This window comes from Nannospalax galili, unplaced genomic scaffold (genome assembly GCF_000622305.1).
Source record: "Nannospalax galili isolate Female #2095 unplaced genomic scaffold, S.galili_v1.0 scaffold250, whole genome shotgun sequence".
Classification (NCBI taxonomy): Eukaryota; Metazoa; Chordata; class Mammalia; order Rodentia; family Spalacidae; genus Nannospalax; species Nannospalax galili.
Window position 1 is genome coordinate 40,549 of NW_008328329.1, and position 18,961 is coordinate 59,509.

General features: G+C 49.1%; 1 protein-coding gene across 1 annotated transcript in view; it reads right to left on the bottom strand.

Annotated features, from left to right (window-relative positions):
- The window catches only part of LOC103725904, a gene marked incomplete at its 3' end in the record, with an annotated part of 64,677 nt that overhangs the window by 27,435 nt on the left and 18,281 nt on the right, over nucleotides 1–18,961 (bottom strand). The window contains exon 6 of the mRNA XM_008823279.1: nucleotides 6,866–7,060. Within this exon, the coding sequence (XP_008821501.1) occupies nucleotides 6,866–7,060 (195 nt within the window). The remainder of the gene's footprint in view (nucleotides 1–6,865; nucleotides 7,061–18,961) is intronic.

Genomic DNA, 18,961 nt, shown 5'->3' on the forward strand with positions numbered 1-18,961 from the left:
TTTTTGAGGTCCAGGGACTCCCCTGTAGGAGGTGGGGGGTGGATAGGCCCAGTGGCTCCTCTCTCCCAGCACTGCTTGGAGAGACAGCAGCCAGTAGGCCTCACAGAAGCCATCAGTCGAGGAGCTCTGCTGTTGATGAGCACGAATGAGTTCACAGCAAGTGGATGAGGCACAGAGGGTACCGTGACAGCAGCCAAGATGAGGCCCTGGGTGAGGCTGGAGGCCAACCAGGCCAGGCTGAAGGAGGACCTGGACTCCTGTGTCTTGGCCCACATACCCCTTGCCTAGCCCCATGCCCCGAGCCTGGCCCCACACCCCAAGCCTGGTCTATACTGTGCCTGATCCTGTGCCCCAAACCTGGCTTCACGTCCTGAGACTGGCCCCATACCTGATGCCAAGCCTCATGCCCTGTGCTTGACTCAGCACCCTGGGACAGGCTCCACACTGGTGTCTGGACTCACAGCTGCTCCTGCAGGCCCTGGTCGTCTCCAGGATGGACACAGGGCACTTTGTACCTCTAGGCCTTTGGGATTCTCCATGGGGAATCCAAGAGCAAAGGTCGCATGGCCCCTCAGCTGTCACCAGGTCCGTCTGCTTCAATGACCACAGCAGCTATCTTCTGATCTCTGTGATGAGAAGCCTTGGTCCCTGTGTTGAATTTTTGTGCTTCATATATTTTATATCAACACGTTTGTTTTGGCTGCTTTCATCTGTGAAATGGGCCCAGTCTCAGTTCCTGCTTGGTGGGTTTTTCAGGACAGTGCTGTGCAAGGACTTGGTGATACTCGTGCTGTTGTCAAGAGCAAAGGGGGCCTGGGCCTCAGTTCTCACCTTATGTTTTGTGGGTGCAAAAACGTCCTTGAAAAGTCCAAAATGCTAAGCTCTGTGGGTCCAACAGAGATGACTAGGCCCACTTTGTCCCGCACATGCCGCCTCCTCCCTGGAGTCTCCCAGCTGGTGACAGACGGCTAAGCTGGTGGTGACTGCCCCCGACATAGCGCTTGCCCTTCTGCACGCATGCTCACTCCCTCTTTCCTGGGAGGATGCTTGGCTGACTCACACATAATTTGTGAGTCTTAGGATGGCGGTGCTGTTCTGAGCTCCCTCACACAGCCAGTCACGTGGAACTGTCTCCCTGTGGAAGGCAGGCACAATACGGGAACAGATCTTCTAGAAAACAAACTGAAACATGCATCCCTACCTTACACAGACTTCGTACGAAGGTGGGTCCCTACATGCTTACTGTACGATAGCTGTGACAGTTCTTAAATTCGCTCTGAAGATGGTGCTTGCTTTTCAGAGATCTTCTCAGCTTTGTGAACTCAAACATTCCATGTTGCCTTGCAAATGTTTCTTTAGAAAAACATGAAGTGAACTGGGTGTGGTGCTGCATGATTTGATCCCAGCACTTAGGAGGCAGAGGCAGAGGCAGAGGCAGGTGGAGCTCTGTGAGTTTGAGGCCAGCAAGGGCTACATAGTGAGACCCTGTCTCTAAAAGACCAAGCTAAGAGTAAAAATAAATTGGTTTATCTGGACCAACTGTACGGCCTTAAACACCCAAAAGGAAAGTATAACCAAATTAAAGGGGCCAATATAATTTAAGAGTCCATATGCATAGCTAAAGGCTACATAACAAGCAACAATGCCAAACAAGCGATACCTTCTTTTGAGTTGTTGGCCAGGGTGTCCAAAGGGGATTCCCAGATAGTAACCCAGGACAAAACTGGAAAATTGAACAGCAGACCCCAACCTTATCCAAAGGAATACTGACAACTGATTACCACTAGATGAGGAACAGCTGACCCTCCTAAAACAAAGACCTCTAGATAGGCTGACTAGATTCACCAGAAGGGCAAGTAGTGGGGAATGGCTGGGGGTGCTGACAACACAGCAGGCAGTACGACAACACAGCAGACAGTAGCGGGGATGTCAGAGTAAAAAAAAAGGACCAAGCCAGGAGAAGAGGATAAGCTGTAAGGAGTCCTAATGACAGTTTTCCTGGTTCAGCCATCCTGCCAGCCTCTACTAACCTTCCCCAGGATGGCAACCCCACCCCCACCCCCTGCCCCACCTTCTGCCCATGCAGTCCATCTTCCAGAGCAGTTGGTGTGAGGGGTCTAGGGGCACCAGATCCTTTCCCCTGCGCTCCTTAAAAACAAACTTAGAATCTTTTTTTTTTTTTCAATTGTGGTTTCTTGAGGTACTGTCTTGCTATGTGGCCCAGGCTGTTTAAAACTTATCCTCCTGCCTCAGTCTGTGAGTGCTAGATTATGTGTAAATGCCACTATGCCTGACTGTGTGTGTGTGTGGGGGGGGTATGTGTGTAGGTGTATGTGTATTGGTGTATGTGCACATACCTGTGTAGAGGCCAGAGAGTTCAGCAGGTGTCCTGCTGTGTCATCTTTGCCTCATCCCTTTAAGACAAGTTCTCTCACTGAGCCTGTAGGCCATCAAGCCCCAGTAATCCTCCTGTCTCTCACAGTGCTGGGGTTTTAGGCATGTACACAGCTATACTTGGCTTTTTATGGGGGGGGACTGGGATCATATTCATGACCATAACGTTCTCTTACCCTCCCTGACCACCAGCCCTTTCTTCTTCCCCAACAGTTCCCTTCTACTGTGTACTTAAGTCCTTCAAAGCTAGTTCTGTGTGTGAGTGACAACACAGTCCTTTTCTGAGTGTGGCTTGTCTTTCATCACATGATGAGCTCCAGTTCCATCCATTTCCCTGCAAATGGCATGATTTCATTCTTCTTTACAGCTGACTAATACTCCACCCTGTCTATAGGCCATGTTTCTTTGCCTATTTATCTGTTGCTGCACACGCAGGGTGGTTCCATAATTTGGCTGCTGTAACCAGAGCAGCACCAAGCATGGATGGGCAGGCATCCCTTTGCATGTTGGCATAGATTCCTTCGGATGTATGCCCGGGGTCATACAGGTATATCCCACACTAGCTGTGGTTTTAAAAAACTAATTTGTTCTACTTTGAAGAAACTTGTAATTTTTGTTGCATTTCTATGTATTTGGTGTGCATAGTGTGTGAACAGTGTGCACTGCATGTGTGAAAGCCACATGACAACTTCAGGGATGTGCTTTATCCTACCTTGTGGGTCTAGGGATTGAACTCAGGATGCAGACTTGGTGACGGGCATCTTTATCCGTTGGCCAGAAACTTGTTATTTTAAAAAGGCAACTTCCTCTGCATGAGAGTGCACACACGGTGCTTGTACTTCTGTGTCTGGCTTATTTCGGCTCATGCAGTGTCCTCCAGTTCCACCCATTCTCCGTAACTAACACTGCACTGTATGCTGAGCCACATTCTCTCTCTGTCCCAGCCCTGAGGCTGGTTCGTTTTCCCAACCCTAGGGCTGGAGCCTTCTCATCCTGAACACAGAACAGTGGTGACTAGAGGTTGGGAAGAGGGATGGATAAGGCGGAATGAATTTGACCGGCATAAGCCGGGTGCACATGTTGAGATACTGTGTTAACCCCATGCATATGTATGGTGAACACACTGACGATAAAGTAAAAACATTTTAAGAAGGCGTCTTCCAAGGAAATGAAGACAGAATAATAACAACAGGAACAAAACACAAAGTCCAGCAACACAGAAGGAGCTGAGCTTTCAGAACGTGGCCCAGGTGGGCAGCCGGGTCCCTTTCCTCTGTGGCTTAACTGTGACTGCAGGTTGGGGAGCATCTGCAGGTACCAGGTGCATCTTACAGGCACGTCCTGCTTTACACTCACAGGGCTGGAGAAAGGCACTCCTGCCCAGAGGTAGTGGGTATGGGATCAGACTCAGACCAGGCAGGCAGCAAGTGTCAAAGGCTTCACCCCAAGTTTAGGGGACCCCAGAACCATGCCCCTGCTCAAGTCTGGACCTGTGCTGCCAATACCAGGGACAGCTCTGACAATGCGCCCGGCCTACTCCCCCCCATGTCCTGCTAGCCCCTTTCCCAAGCATCTTGCCCTTCTTCTGACTCCTGTGTGTCTGTTCTTTCTGCAGTGACACCAGCAGAGGCCTCCCTGTGGTCAGTCCTGCTTGGCTCTCTTCTTGGTGACTGTCCATTACCAAAGCTGGTTCCATCAGTGGTTACACAGCCCAGGAAAGCTGTTATCTGGTGCAGACCTCTTTCTGTATAAGACCTCCCCTGACAGCCAAGTCCTTCACCCTCCACCTGCTGAAGGGATGGGGTTCCAAGCAGTCTAGAGTCTAGCATGAAGTTATAGAACATGAAGGAGTGTCAGAGACCAACATCAATAGGGGAGTGGGGCTCATATCTGAGGCCCATCCCGCAGGAGTCACTCCTATTGATCCCCCTCAGCACCCTAGTGCCACAGGAGAGTATTCAGCTACTGATGAGTCCTGGTGACCAGTTCCTGGTTAACAGCCCAACCTGGAGTTTAAAGGGTTTTCGCTGGCTTTCTTCAGAGCTTTATGCTGTAATGTCACGTTTTGCCTAACGCTCCACTAGAACAGATTCATGGCCAAACACCTGGAGTCCTGGATTTACCTGACAGGCCCTGGATCCTTACCACGTAGTTCATACACTGGTCCTACCAGCTGACCAGTTAACGTGCATTTTCCTACTGAGGGTCAGGTTGACTGATGACTGTAATTATCTTCCTTGTAGCTTTAATGAGCCAAAGGTCAGCTCTGAGAGGCTGACATGACAGCATCCAGAGCCCATGCAGAAAGGGGGCTGCTGCCTGAGTTTAACTCTGGGGTGCTAGACACATGTTCTCCTGGCCTCCATTCTGAAGCAGGTCTGCCCTTCTAGAGTCTGAGATGAGTCTCAGGGCCTGTGCGTGGAGGTAGTGGGATCATCTGGGGAAACTGGCCAGGGCTCTGGGCTTCTAGGCTCCAGTACTAGAGAAATTCTGGGGCAAGACCCTATGTAGCATGACCCTCGCTGTAGAGGAAACCAGGGCTACTGTGCGCAGAGAATATCCCTTCCTCTCACAGAGGCCTGTGTCTTGAAGGAAGGTGCTTTGTTATATACCCTGCAGAGAAAGCGTCGATTCTTAGGAAAGCCAGGGTTTCATGGGGCTTCTGATCTGGGTAAAGGGAGTTGTGGTGGCTGGCACCACCCCTACCATGCTTTGACTGTGTTTCCAGGTAGGTCTGGTGTGGCAGACAGGTTAAGTCATGAATATATTCAGGGAGATGCCTGTGATGGGTCTGGTGGCTTCACTGACCTCTGCCTGGGCTACCTTGTTTTAGGACAGCGAGGTAGTCACTGGTTAGAGGCTGAGTCCATCCTGAGATCTGTCATAGTACATATGGCTGTCAAAACACAATTTCCTATGAAAAATGTATTTTCAGGTACTACCAGACTTGAGGTATCACCAAACTGTGACCCAAAGTTTTGAATATGAGTGTCAAATTGCACAAGCCAAAATGAGCCTCTCTTATGACCAACTTGTCAACAAGCACACTTACTGCCTCCTGATGCCCAGCAACAAATCTCATTATGGGGCTGGACTTCTCAGTCACTTTTCTAAAAGGAACAAATGTCAAAGTCCTTGAGAAGTCAGATCCAAGTTTAGCAACTGCTGTTCAGAAAGAGGTCTGTCACTTCAAAGGTCGGTAAGCACATAGTACAAGTCTGACACATGCCTGCTTAGTGAAAGACAAACATCCCTGAGTGTGAGGAGCCCTCCCTGTCTGTCCTGACTCTGAGGCAGCAGAGAGAGCATTTGGGGGGGGTCCCCCATATCACAAAGAAAAGAAACGGGTACAAACTGGCCCCGTGGTCAGCACAGAAAGGGGAGGTTTTCCTGTGACCATGTGCTATCTGGGAAGCGGGCTGCCATGTGCCTCTGCCTCCCTACGTGTCCACGTGGGTCTAGGTTATCAAGATCCCTCAACCTTTGACTTAGGTGTTTATGCATACGTCTCAGTCAATACCATCTCTGCCTGGTCTGCCAGCTCTGCCGGGAGGCTTCTTAGCAAGAAACAGTTTTTCCAGCTTCCTGTGGCCTCCAGGCTACATTTTGACTAGGTAGTCATCTAAGGAAGGAACCCCAAAGTGTAAGGACAACTTGTTGGGTTGTCTTGAGATACAGGGACAGTGTTTCCCCAATCTGATCACAGCAGGTGCCTCCAAAGCAGGGGACCAGGCTCTGCCTCATGTTGGTGGAGGCCCTGTCTCTATGTGAGTGATAACATGGTCACCTGCTGTTTGCATTTCTACCTCACAGTCCCTCAACAGGGAGATGCCTGCTGCTGGGATGACCTGAAGGAGTACTGAGTTATGAATCTCTCTCCCAGTGAAATCAGACATTAATAAGGCACCATGAGGCAACGTAGCCACTCCATCTTCCATCACTGCAGAGAGGACACCAGGAAAAGGCACTGAAGAAAAGGCCTTGAAGTCTTGCGCCGCCGTGGCATTTGGCATTTGCACCTCAAAAGGCTCTTGAGATGGGTTAAGCATGGCCCACACCTCCTGCACCTGACCATCAGCTCTAAATTACACATGAATTGCATTTGTTTACACAGACAGCACTTGTTGGGCTAGAAACTGAGGGTTAAGGAGGCAAAGACCAACAGAGTGGCTTACACAGTGAGCGCCAGCGGGCGGGCATTCCAAGCACTCACATGAGATGCTAGCGTTCTATCTCAAACACAAGAGAGCAAGTACTCACACACATTATGTGTGCTCTAAGCAGAACAGAAAGATTTTGGTGATAAACATCATGCCTTTTGCTTATATCGAAGACTCATGGAGGAGATGTGGTACCTTCCAAGGTTAGGAAGCACCTGTCAGGGCACAGGAAGAATGCACCCTGTGAGACCACTGCCTGTCACCCCTTCCTTCACAGAGGTCAGAACCATCACGGAGGATGCAGGACTTACCAGGATCATGTGTCCAGTAGAGATGTCCATGTTGGACTGGACAGGCTCCTCAGACCAGGATGAGGTGCTGCTCCGAGCCGAAGGGCTGGGCATCGGCCCATCGCTGAACTGGGATGAGACACTGTTGATGCGGGATGTGTGTGGGCCTTCAGGGCGGTCTGGAGGCCGAACAGCCATGCGCTGGCGACATAGCTCCTGCAAGACAGTCAGGCAAAATCAAGAGCTTAGCAGCCTCTAGGGAAACCCACATAGTGACTCCTCTACAGACTCTCAAACCCCCTCGCCCTTCTCACTAGTCTACTCAGTCCCAGAGTCAAGACTCACATTCATGAGTACTAACGTTCTTGGCTGCTAGACAGCCCACGGACATCCTGATTCCAAATGCCCATTAGCATGTTCTAAGGAACCATCTTCATGCCCTCTGAAAGCCAGAAGCCACTGGAGTGGGCTGGTTCTGAGAACAAGTGTATGTGCACATGTGTGTATACACACATACACATACATACCCACAAGCGGACACAACCCCAGTCACCACATAGATTCATGAAAGAGGTCTTGCTGTCCTACTCTGATCAAGTGGTACATTCTAGAATAATGCAACACAAAGACCAAGTGTGCTGCTTAGCTTTGTCAACTAGACAGCACAAACTAGAATCATCTGGGAAGAGAGACCCTGAGGAATCACCTCCATTACACTGGCCTGTGTGCATGTCTGTGGGGACTTTCCTTGATTGCTGATTGATGTAGGAGGGTCCAGCCCACTGTGGGTGGTGCCATCCCTGAGCAGGTGGGTCTGGGCTGTACAAGAAAAGTACTTAAGAAGCTGGAGAGATGGCTCGGTGGTTAAGGGCACTGGCTACCCTTGCAGAAGACCTGGGTTCAATTCCCAGCACCCACATGGCAGCTAACAACTGCCTGTAACTCCAGTTCCAGGAATCTGACACCCTCTTCTGACCTCCTCGGGCACTGCACAGCACAGGTACACTTACACACATGCAGACAATACACTCATACACATAAATTAAAATAATAAAATATTAAAAAAAAGAAAGGTAGCTGGATGTGAGTCTGGGGTGAGCCAGTGAGCTGCGTTCCTCCACTGGGTCTGCTTCAGTTCCTGCCTGAGTTCCTGTGCTGGGTTTCCTCAAAGAGTACTGCAAACCTAAGCCGAACTTAACTTTCCTCTCTCCAAATTGGTTTTCTTAGTGCTTTTTCTCAGCAACATAGAAACCAAACCAGAACACCAAATTAGGGATCTTTCCTTCCTAATCTCCCTATAGGAAACAGACGCTTGGGGGCTAGGTGGGCGACTTCATCTGGCATCTCCTTTTTCCCAACAGCTCCCACTCTGACAAAAATTCATGAGGATCCTGGGATCCTGGCAGCTTGACACCTCAGTGCTGACCTCAATCTCTGGCTTTAGCTAGGCTTCTCTGGGAAGGCTCCCACCTTCTGACAGACAAGACCCCATTCTGGAAGCTTCCAACAGTTAAGGTAGGATGAACCCCTCCCATCTGTGGAAGATGCAATTGTGACTTGAGTTGCCGAAATGGTGCGACATCAAGAGGAAGAGGATGAGGACAGCTGAGCACCCCCAAGAAGATCAGAAAAAAAGCATCACACCAGCAACAGCCGTTACTGTTTCCTTCTCTTGCGTTTTGGTGGCATCCGGGGTGGGCATACCACCAACATGCCCTGGCCAGCAGTGTGAACCAAAGACCTACTCAGCTCCTCAAGGCAGTGGTGGAAGGTCACCAAACATGGGCATGACTTCATCTGCTTCACCCTTGGCTGCTGCTGTCCCCGATTTCAGACACCCCTGCAGAGGCTTCCAGTAATGCAGAGACTCTCCCATATGCCCATCTCTCTACAGTGGACAATCATACCCTGACCTCTCTTCCCCAGGGCTCTGTGAGCCAGCTCTATCCCAGTGCTAAGCAGGGGCCTCACCCAGGACCTGCAGCCCACAGGAGCCTGGAAGAGCAACCTCGATGGTGAGGGTCATTGTGGGCACCCAGGATGCAACAAGAGGATGGAGCCCCATATTCTCTGAGTGGCTGTTCTCAGGTTGCTGGTGCCAGGCCACCAGCCTAATGGCATGCACGCTTCACTCATTTCCTGCCTAGAGGGATGTCGCTAGATTCAGGGACAGATACCAGGAAGTGGCTCTGCAGTGACCCCTGTGGCCTACAGAAAACACAGAACACAGTTCAGGCCGAGGGTTCTGTATACCCCTAGGATGAGCCTGGGGGAGAGACTTAGAACATGTGGAAGTCAAACCAGCCACGTGTCTATGCTGCAAATGGACAGCTAGGCTGGTAGAGAACAAAGTGTCCCTTGAGGGTCCCGGGCCTGGGCGGAACCCTGGCTAGGACATAAACTCTTTATATACTCTTTACACGGACTAGGGCAAGTCACTTAGAGCTTGTAAACCTGGTTTCTTCTCTTCAAAAAAGGAAATGGTAGTATAGTTGTCATGAAGATTAAAAGTCCTTGCATATAAAATGCTTAGTATGGTATGCATTACAAAACCCTCCCTCATCAATCAGCGGAACCAAATCCTCACATTGGTGAAATGAACATTAAGATAGACGTCTAGGGCTGGGAGTGCAGCTTGGTGCCTACAGTACTCTTCTAGCATGCATGGAGCCCTGGGCTCCATCCTCAGTACTGCATAAACCAGCCATGGGTGGAGGGCACTGGGTGGAGCCTGCAGGTGTGCCCAGAGCCAGGGGACCCTGAGCCCCCTTTCCATACCTCCGAGCCAAGTATGAAGGTACAGTTGTTGGCTACTCTAGTCCAGAAAGCCCATGATGTCTCTGGAAACATCTGCCACACACACGTAATCCCAACTCCAAGGAGGAAGGCAGGAGGATCAGAAGTCCAAGGCCAGCCTGGGGTACGTGGAGGCTAATAACCATCTGTAACTCCAGTTCCAGGGGTTCCAACGCCTCCTTCTGGCCTCTGCAGGCATTGTACACATGTAGTGTACATACATATGTATAGGAAAAACACCCATATGCATAAAATAAACATAAATAAATAGAAAACACCCCCCAACTGTAAAAACCAGAAAGCAAAGATAAAACTCTTGAAGGCAAACTTGCAAGACATTTCCAGAGACATCATGGGCTTTCTGGACTAGACTAGCCAACCATGTACCTTCATACTTGGCTTGGAGGTATGGAAAGGGTGCTCAGGGTCCCAGGCTGTGGGCACACCTGCAGGCTCCACCCAGTGCCCTCTTACCACCAATTCTTTTGTATAGGCTTCATACTTTCTAATAAAAGGGAAGTTGAGATAAAGACCAACAAAAGTCCCCAACCCATACCTCAGACCAGGGAGTGCTGGACTCTGGATTTCTGTCCCCTGAGAGCCGGACAGCATCCCTTATCCATAAGCCAGACCACTGTGGCGGGGAGGGGGCTGATTGCCTCCACAGGAGGACATGGCTGGTGAGGAAGGGGCTGGACTGAGAGTGATGGGGTGTGGGGTGGTGGAGGTGAGTCAAGAGACGCACAGGGCCTGGCGATCCAAGTAATCACTGAGTTCCAGTGCTGGATAGGCAGGCGGCTGCCAAGACACGTCAGTAGGGCTTTTTTGGACTCACAGTGAGTCTTCATGAGGTTGTGGGGTGAACTGGCCATCTGCAGTGGAGCATGGACAAGGATTTGGAAGGCAGCAGGGGCCTTCAGGGTCTGCTTGACCCTCCCCTTAACTTCTAGGATGCCGTTCATTCATAATTTATAGTGTCAGGAGTCAGAATGCCTGATCTTGGAATCATGGCTTCAGCGCTCACTGGCTGTGTGACCTTGATATTGCCTAAACACTCTGTGCCTCAGTTTCCCCTTTTGGAAACGTTAATAGTGCCAATTTCACAATTGTTGCAAGGATTAACTAATTCAGGTGTGGTGGCACACACCTGGAATGTCAGGAGCTGGGAGGTTGAGGCAGAAGGCCACCTAGGTCTTCATGGCTAGCTACAATAAGACCTTGTCTCAAAACAAACCAGACAGAATACATGAGTCTGGCACAGCCGGGTGATCACATGCCATTATTGGCTTGCTTATCACCTGGTTGTGGAGTAGGCACACATATCAAACCCCACTGGGCCCAGGGGCACGAGGTGGGAGGGAACTCCAGGTCTGACCTCCTCAAACTCACAGTCTAAGTAGAGCGGGGCACAGATGAAAAGGGATGCTCCTGAGGGTGTGCACTGGACCTTCACAGGCTGTGGGGCTGGCAGGAGGGGCCATTCCTGAACAGCTGTGGAGAAGAAACCAGATGCAAGCCTCAAACTGGGTTTGGGGATGGGTGTCTCTGCTGAGATGGTATGGAATGACTGCGGAAGAGAGGAAGGGGATGTGGCTCTCTGTGGCTCCCTGCTGGTGTTGCTGCTCTGATCCACTGCCTGCCTCATCAGGGCACACATACTTTTAGGAATAAGCTGTGGCAGCTCATCTGCCTCTCTGGAAACCCTGGCACCCACCACATGACCTCTTCATGCTTAGGAGATGAAGGGAAATGTCACCATAGGCTGACTGTGACCTTGGAAAAATATGTCCAGCCAGTGAGTGGAGGTCAGTGAGGTCTCCTGCTTGAAGTCTTCCCTGGCCCAAGCAGTGACCTGATGCTCCCATGGCTCCTCAGGCATCCTTGCAGTGTTGCATCATACCACATTTGCTGTCTTGGTTAAAAGCTGCCCACACTTGGCACTGCAGCCCAGCCCAGGATAAGGCAGCCCGGATCCTCTGTACCCAAGCCATCAATCTTTCCAGTCTGAGACCTGGGAACCCACAGCAGCCAGCACACAGAGGCTGTGGCCCTGTGAGCATTGGGCAAGTGGAGACTAAATGAGACTCAGGTAACACATGCATTCAGAATGCAGCCCAGGCTAAAGAAACCCTAGGAGGTCAGTGAGGGTCCTGGGACTACAAGGTGGCAAGCCCAAACTGCAGATGCTTCCCTCCACAGGATGGAAACAGATCTTTTCACAGCATAGTCTGAGGTACTGATGTGAATATGATGTATGATGTGATCATGAATGGTCCTGCTAGTCACCTGGGAATCTCCGTCACCAGGTGTCTCTTTGCAGTTTGTTTGGTAGCTGCACCCGACACTGCTCTCCCTCTGCAGGCTGTCCAGGACAGTGATGCCAGGGGCAGTCCTGACACCAGCAAGAGAAAGCTGGGTGTCAGCAAAGGCCATGTCCTGCAGGTGGTCATACTTTATAAATTAATAGCATGAAGGCCATATTTTATTTCTCTATACAATGCACCAAACCGAGGAGGCCGCTGTGGCTGGTGTGTGTGCGTGTGCGCGCGTGTGAAGTGTACATGTGTAGTGTGTGCGTGCATGTGTGTGATGTGTACATGTGTAGTGTGTGTGCACGTGTGTGATGTGTACATGTATAGTGTATGTGTGTGCATGTGTGTGATGTGTACATGTGTAGTGTATGTGTGTGCATGTGTGTGATGTATACATGTGTAGTGTATGTGTGTGTGCATGTGTGTGATGTGTACATGTGTAGTGTATGTGTGTGCATGTGTGTGATGTATACATGTGTAGTGTATGTGTGTGTGCATGTGTGTGATGTGTACATGTGTAGTGTATGTGTGTGCATGTGTGTGATGTATACATGTGTAGTGTATGTGTGTGTGCATGTGTGTGATGTGTACATGTGTAGTGTATGTGTGTGCATGTGTGTGATGTATACATGTGTAGTGTATGTGTGTGTGCATGTGTGTGATGTGTACATGTGTAGTGTATGTGTGTGCATGTGTGTGATGTATACATGTGTAGTGTATGTGTGTGTGCATGTGTGTGATGTGTACATGTGTAGTGTATGTGTGTGCATGTGTGTGATGTATACATGTGTAGTGTATGTGTGTGTGCATGTGTGTGATGTGTACATGTGTAGTGTATGTGTGTGCATGTGTGTGATGTATACATGTGTAGTGTATGTGTGTGTGCATGTGTGTGATGTGTACATGTGTAGTGTATGTGTGTGCATGTGTGTGATGTATACATGTGTAGTGTATGTGTGTGTGCATGTGTGTGATGTGTACATGTGTAGTGTATGTGTGTGCATGTGTGTGATGTATACATGTGTAGTGTATGTGTGTGTGCATGTGTGTGATGTGTACATGTGTAGTGTATGTGTGTGCATGTGTGTGATGTATACATGTGTAGTGTATGTGTGTGTGCATGTGTGTGATGTGTACATGTGTAGTGTATGTGTGTGCATGTGTGTGATGTATACATGTGTAGTGTATGTGTGTGTGCATGTGTGTGATGTGTACATGTGTAGTGTATGTGTGTGCATGTGTGTGATGTATACATGTGTAGTGTATGTGTGTGTGCATGTGTGTGATGTGTACATGTGTAGTGTATGTGTGTGCATGTGTGTGATGTATACATGTGTAGTGTATGTGTGTGTGCATGTGTGTGATGTGTACATGTGTAGTGTATGTGTGTGCATGTGTGTGATGTATACATGTGTAGTGTATGTGTGTGTGCATGTGTGTGATGTGTACATGTGTAGTGTGTGTGCATGTGTGTGATGTATACATGTGTAGTGTGTGTGTGTGCATGTGTGTGATGTGTACATGTGTAGTGTGTGTGTGTATGCATGACTATGTGCCCACATATGTGCATGTATAGGTAGAGGCCAGATGCTGACATCAGGTATCTTCCCCTATTGCCTTCCTTCCTGTTATTATGAGACAAGTCCTCTCATTGAATCTGTAGCTCACCAATTCAGCAAGACTAGCTGTCCAATGAGCTGCAGGGATCCCCATCACTGCCTCCTCAGCACAAGGATCACTGATGCACACCACCACCCGCAGCTTGTTACTTAGATGCTAGGCATTCAAACTCAGGTCTTTATGCTTGTACAGGAAGCACTTAACAGACCAAGCCATCTCCAGAGCCACAGAACTCAGACTCTATCAACAACCAAATTTCAAAGTTAAAGAGATTTGGCAAAATGTTTCCCTAATCCCTGCCCACCACATTCTCTATTGCAACCCCATATCATGATGTATTGGTTGGTGCCATGAATGACAGGTATGTAGGTCATATTTATACCTCATATAGCTCACGTGCAGAAGCAAAGAGAAGACTTGCACTCTAAAGTGTTTGAAGTGGCTTAAGATCAATGTAGTGTATGTGTGTGTGCATGTGTGTGATGTGTACATGTGTAGTGTGTGTGCATGTGTGTGATGTGTACATGTGTAGTGTATGTGTGTATGTGTGTGATGTATACATGTGTAGTGTGTGTGTGTGCCAGAAATCATGTGTGTCTTCCTCTGTCATTCTCCAACTATTTTTTAAGACAGTCCTTCACTGAACCTAGAACTTGCTGACTCAACAAATCTAACTGGTCAGCAGGCTCCGGGGATTCCCTGGTCTCCACCTCCTCAGTGCTGGGATTACAGGCATCTGCTACCATGTCTGGCTTTTTATATGGGTGTTAGAGATCCAAACTCGGGCCCCCATGCTTGCATGGCAAATACTTTACCAACTGGAGCATTTCCCCAACCCCTACTGTGACTACTTAAAAAAAAAAACTTCAAAAATTTATTTATTATTTTTATTTTATGTGTATGCATGTTTTGCCTGCACGTAGGTAAGTGCACCCGTGTTGTGCAGTGCCCGCGGAGGTCAGAAGAGGCTGTCAGATCCCCTGGGACTGGAGTTACAGACACTTGCTAGCTGCCATGTGGGTGCTGGGATTTGAACCCATGTCTTCTGCAAGAACAACCAATGTTCTTAACCACTGAGCCATCTCCCCAGCCCCTGCTGTGACTTTTAAAGCTCCCTGGGTCTGTGGATCTGTAACAACAGCCCACTTCGGCTCCACATAGGTCTAACCTTCCAATCTAGCCCAGGTGTGGATACTCCGTGCTCCCTCCCAGAACTGGAAAGCTGTCACGTGCAGCTTCCATGTGCTGCTGTGTTCTTCCTTCTCAGAGCACCATTCATGGATGAGAGGGTGCGCATACCCACAGAGTAACAAATAATGGGGGGGGGGGCCCTGGCCCTCAGGCAAGGAAGGAAGGCTGAGCACAAACACTGACATAGTGGGGATTTGGAGTCACAGCCTTTGAGGCCATAGGGCAGGCACTTGTGTGTGGCTGGTGCTCTCTCAGCTGAGCCACACACATTCATCACGTGTGCAGGGGGCTGTGAAGTGCACACCAGAGGCTCCTATCACAAGTGGCAAGCATGGCATGGTGAATATACATCTTTTAGGTGATGCTTTGAGAAGCAGGTCCAGACAGCGCTGTGATGAAGAAGACAGTTCTTGGAGCAAAAGGTAATTGGCAATGCTAATTGGCATGAACATGCTTGATGGAAGCCTAGAGACCACCCAACTGTGTTTAGAATGTTCCCTCATCAATAACCCTGGCAACAAACCAAAGTCTGAATAGAGATTCCCAGGTTAAGACTGCAAATGTCCTAAAGGGAGAGCCTAGCCATACAGGCCTGTCCACAGCATTAGCTAGGGAAGGTGTGAACCCAGAAGAACCACAACACCTACGTCCTAGGCAGCCCCAGGATTTCCCCTGGTATCCGAGGCCCTGCTACGCACACAGGAAGGCTTTGGCAAATAGGTCTTCTCTTGGGTGGACTGTAGGCTGGTGTTGTCCAGCCACTTGACTTTGAAAGAAAAAGATCCCTTAAGATATGCAAATTCGGGCTGAAGTCTAGTAATTACCAAAGATGCCATCTGTGGGCTGGGATATCACACCAGTGAAAATGGCCCAGGGCATTCAGCTCAATGCCTGGCGTTTGAAAAGAAGGTCACCATCTTTGTAGCAGCTAACAGGCGGCTGGTTACTCAGGAGGGAGAGAGGCCCATTTAACCAGGCAACGCTAGAACACAGATGCAGGGTCAACAGTAGCCAGAAGGATTCCTTTCAGACCCTCCCACATACACCAAGAACAGGAACGGGGTAACTTGTGCTATACCTGCCCAGACGACCGGAGCTCACCAAGGTGCACATGCCCGAATCAGTCACCTTTTCCCATCCAAATCCCAACTTTTCAACAACAAAGGAAAAGCCCAGATATGTAAACCAAAAAATACTCCCAGGTAGAAACGTGAACATCACAACATATGGTACTTTCAGGATGTACACCTCTGCAGAGGGCTCTGTGACTGTCTGGAGCAGGCTCTGTGATTTTCTAGAGAGGTCTGTAAGTTCAGGGAACCTGGGCTATGTGGTCTCTTGAGTATTGAGAAAATGGGTAAGGTTAAGTCAAGTTAAACTCCTAAGGATGAGGTGCACTGACAGCAATAGAAGGAGAAGTGGACTTTGCAGTTCCCAAGGTGGCGGCCGTAAGTGACCAAACATGTCTCTGCTCACAGGAGGCAAGCATCTCAGAGACATCTGTGAGTGAGGGAAAACTCAGTGGAAGTGGAATCTGTTATTGGGAGAAAGACAGGCCCAGAGCAGAGTCAAGATTTGCACACTGTGGCATGGTGGCTCAGGGTGAGGACTCTGAGGTCGTACTGCCCAGGGGTGAATCCTGGCTCTGTCACTTATAGCTGGGTGACACTGGATAAGTCTAAATCTCTGCAGTTCAGTTTTGTGATCTGCAAAGTGGCACAATAACATCAGGTTGCTGGGCAGAATCTGAGATAATGTACTTGAGGCACAGATCATGTCTTGGCACCCATTAAACATCCAGCCAGTGTCAACAAGCACATGTTTGATTCAGGAGCATCAGAGCCTATACAGAGGCGGCCACACTACCAGCTGAGGGAGTTAGCTGCCTGGAGGCCTTTACTCCAGGATACTGTCCTCACATGAAGCCAGACCCACAAGGGCTGTCCCCACTGGACCATGGCAACAGGCTCACGTCACATCCACTTTGATATCCAACTGCTCTGTTTACTAAGGAGCCCCTATCCCAATTCCCAGGTGGAACCATAGCAACAGAAGTTTTTTAAAAAAAGGATAATTTTTCCCATAATCCCAAAGTCACCACAGAAAGACAGAGAAAGAAGAGGAAATCCCAACCCTGGAGTCTAGTCAAAGCCTCTCCTCAGCAGCTTAAAAAAAAAAAAAAAATCAAAGATTCAAACATAATTAACATTTTCTGTGAAGGTTGCTGACATACAGAGAGCACTTCTTTTGTATAGAAGTATTTTGTGTTAAAATATCAAGGAACCATGTGTAAGGCTTAAGCCTAAATGACCTTCAAGTGTGGGCCCTTTTCCAGTATTGTCTAGGATTCTCAAAAGCAAGGCTAAACCTCGTTCATAGTAAAAACATCTTAACTTCTCTATAACCCTGGGATCTAGGTTTTTATCTCATCAACTGCAATCCTTCCTGAGGCAGAGGAACCACCCTATCATGCCATTCAGATTCCTTAGCAACCCTTGGAGATGTAGCTCCAGAGACTGCCAGGGGTGCTTAATTGAGCCTTTTCTTTGAGAGGCTTCCCATGCTTTCAAGTACACCCGACTCTCTTCCTCAGCACCTTTATTCTTTAAAAAATTTTTCACTTAATTTATTTTTTATTTGATGTGTATGAGTGTATTGCCTGCATGTAGGTAGGTGCACCCGTGTCATGTAAGGCCCACAGAGGACAGAAGAGGGTGTCAGATTCCCTGGAACTGGAGTTAAAGATAGTTTGGTCATCATGTGAGTGGTGGGACTTGAACCCGGGTCCTCTGCAAAAGCAGCTGATGCTCTTAACTGCTGAGCCATCTCTCCAGCCCCAGCACCTTTATTCTTAACCCTCATGCTAAAAGTCTATGTTAAAAATATTTTTAAGGGAATGGAGAGATGGTTAAGAGCACTTGCTACTCTTGTAGAAGATCTGAGTTTGGATCCCAGCACCCACATGGTAGCTCACAACCATCTGGAACTCCAGCTCCAGGACGATCTAACACCCTCTTCTAGCCTATGTGGACACCAGGCATGCATGTGATGTGCACATATACATACAGGCAAACACTCATACACAGAAATCTTTAAATTCTTTTTACCAGGGAAGCCAAGTATCTGGTCTCACCTGCATCCAGATTTTTAACAGATTAAGGGATGTCCTCCGGTTGCTGTTGGTGACAGTGGGGAGCTGTGTCTCTGTCCCTGCCACTCCTAGCACACACAGCTGTATCACTAAACCACGGACGGCATGAGCCATGCTATTTTAAGACAGCCACATAGCGTATCTGCCAAGAAAGGTAAGCTGCAGAGGGTCTATAGACCGTCGCTAAGCTCTCCATCCACACACTGATCTTTGTAGGTGTGGCACTACTTCCAATACATCCAGAGCCTGTTGGAAAAATGAGTACTCCAGCCCTGGGCATGGAGCCCCAGCCACAGTGTCCCAGCCACTGTCACCCACCTTATGTGACCTGTGCCCTCAGGGTTGTCCCTTTAGAGCAGCAGGTACAGAGTTCCCACAGCCCGTGGCAGCTCAGTGGGAAGCCAATGTCTCCAGAGCAGGTCCTTAGGGCATAAAGACAGGGACTCAGCTTACAGAGATACACACATGCATTTTGAAACCATCATCATCTCTTGCTGTGCAACTGCTTGCTTCTGCTCTATGCTGAGCACAGGCCCTGGGAGCCTTCTGCAGGGTCCTCTAAGTATTTTATACTTCTTTATAACACAATTTGCAAAATAAGTTGAATAGGATTCCGGGGGCAGAAATTCATCCATATACACAATAAGCAAATGCCTCATTTCTCAGCTCTGCGTCTCACGGGGAAAATTACAGAGCGGGAATCACTCCCAGAGAAAAGACCTGTCACTCTCAAATTCCAGCAAAAGACCAGGACTACAAAGGCTGGGGAACGCTCCCGCACCTTCCGAGCAACAATCCGCACAAAGCGGTGGCTGCCTGAGTGTGCACACAAAGGCCGCCTGGGAGTTTTAGGGTTATTGGCGAAGCATAATTAGTGGTAACGGGACAAAAGTGAGGGAGAAATTCACAAAGGCACTGAGGGAAAACGGTTCATTACGAAGTGCCGAGCAGGAGAAAGGCCAGGTCCTCTCCAGGCTGGATGCATCCCTGGGAGGCCGCCCTGAACCCAGTGGCCCTGGGGAGCGGCTGGTCTCCTGAGCAAGGGTG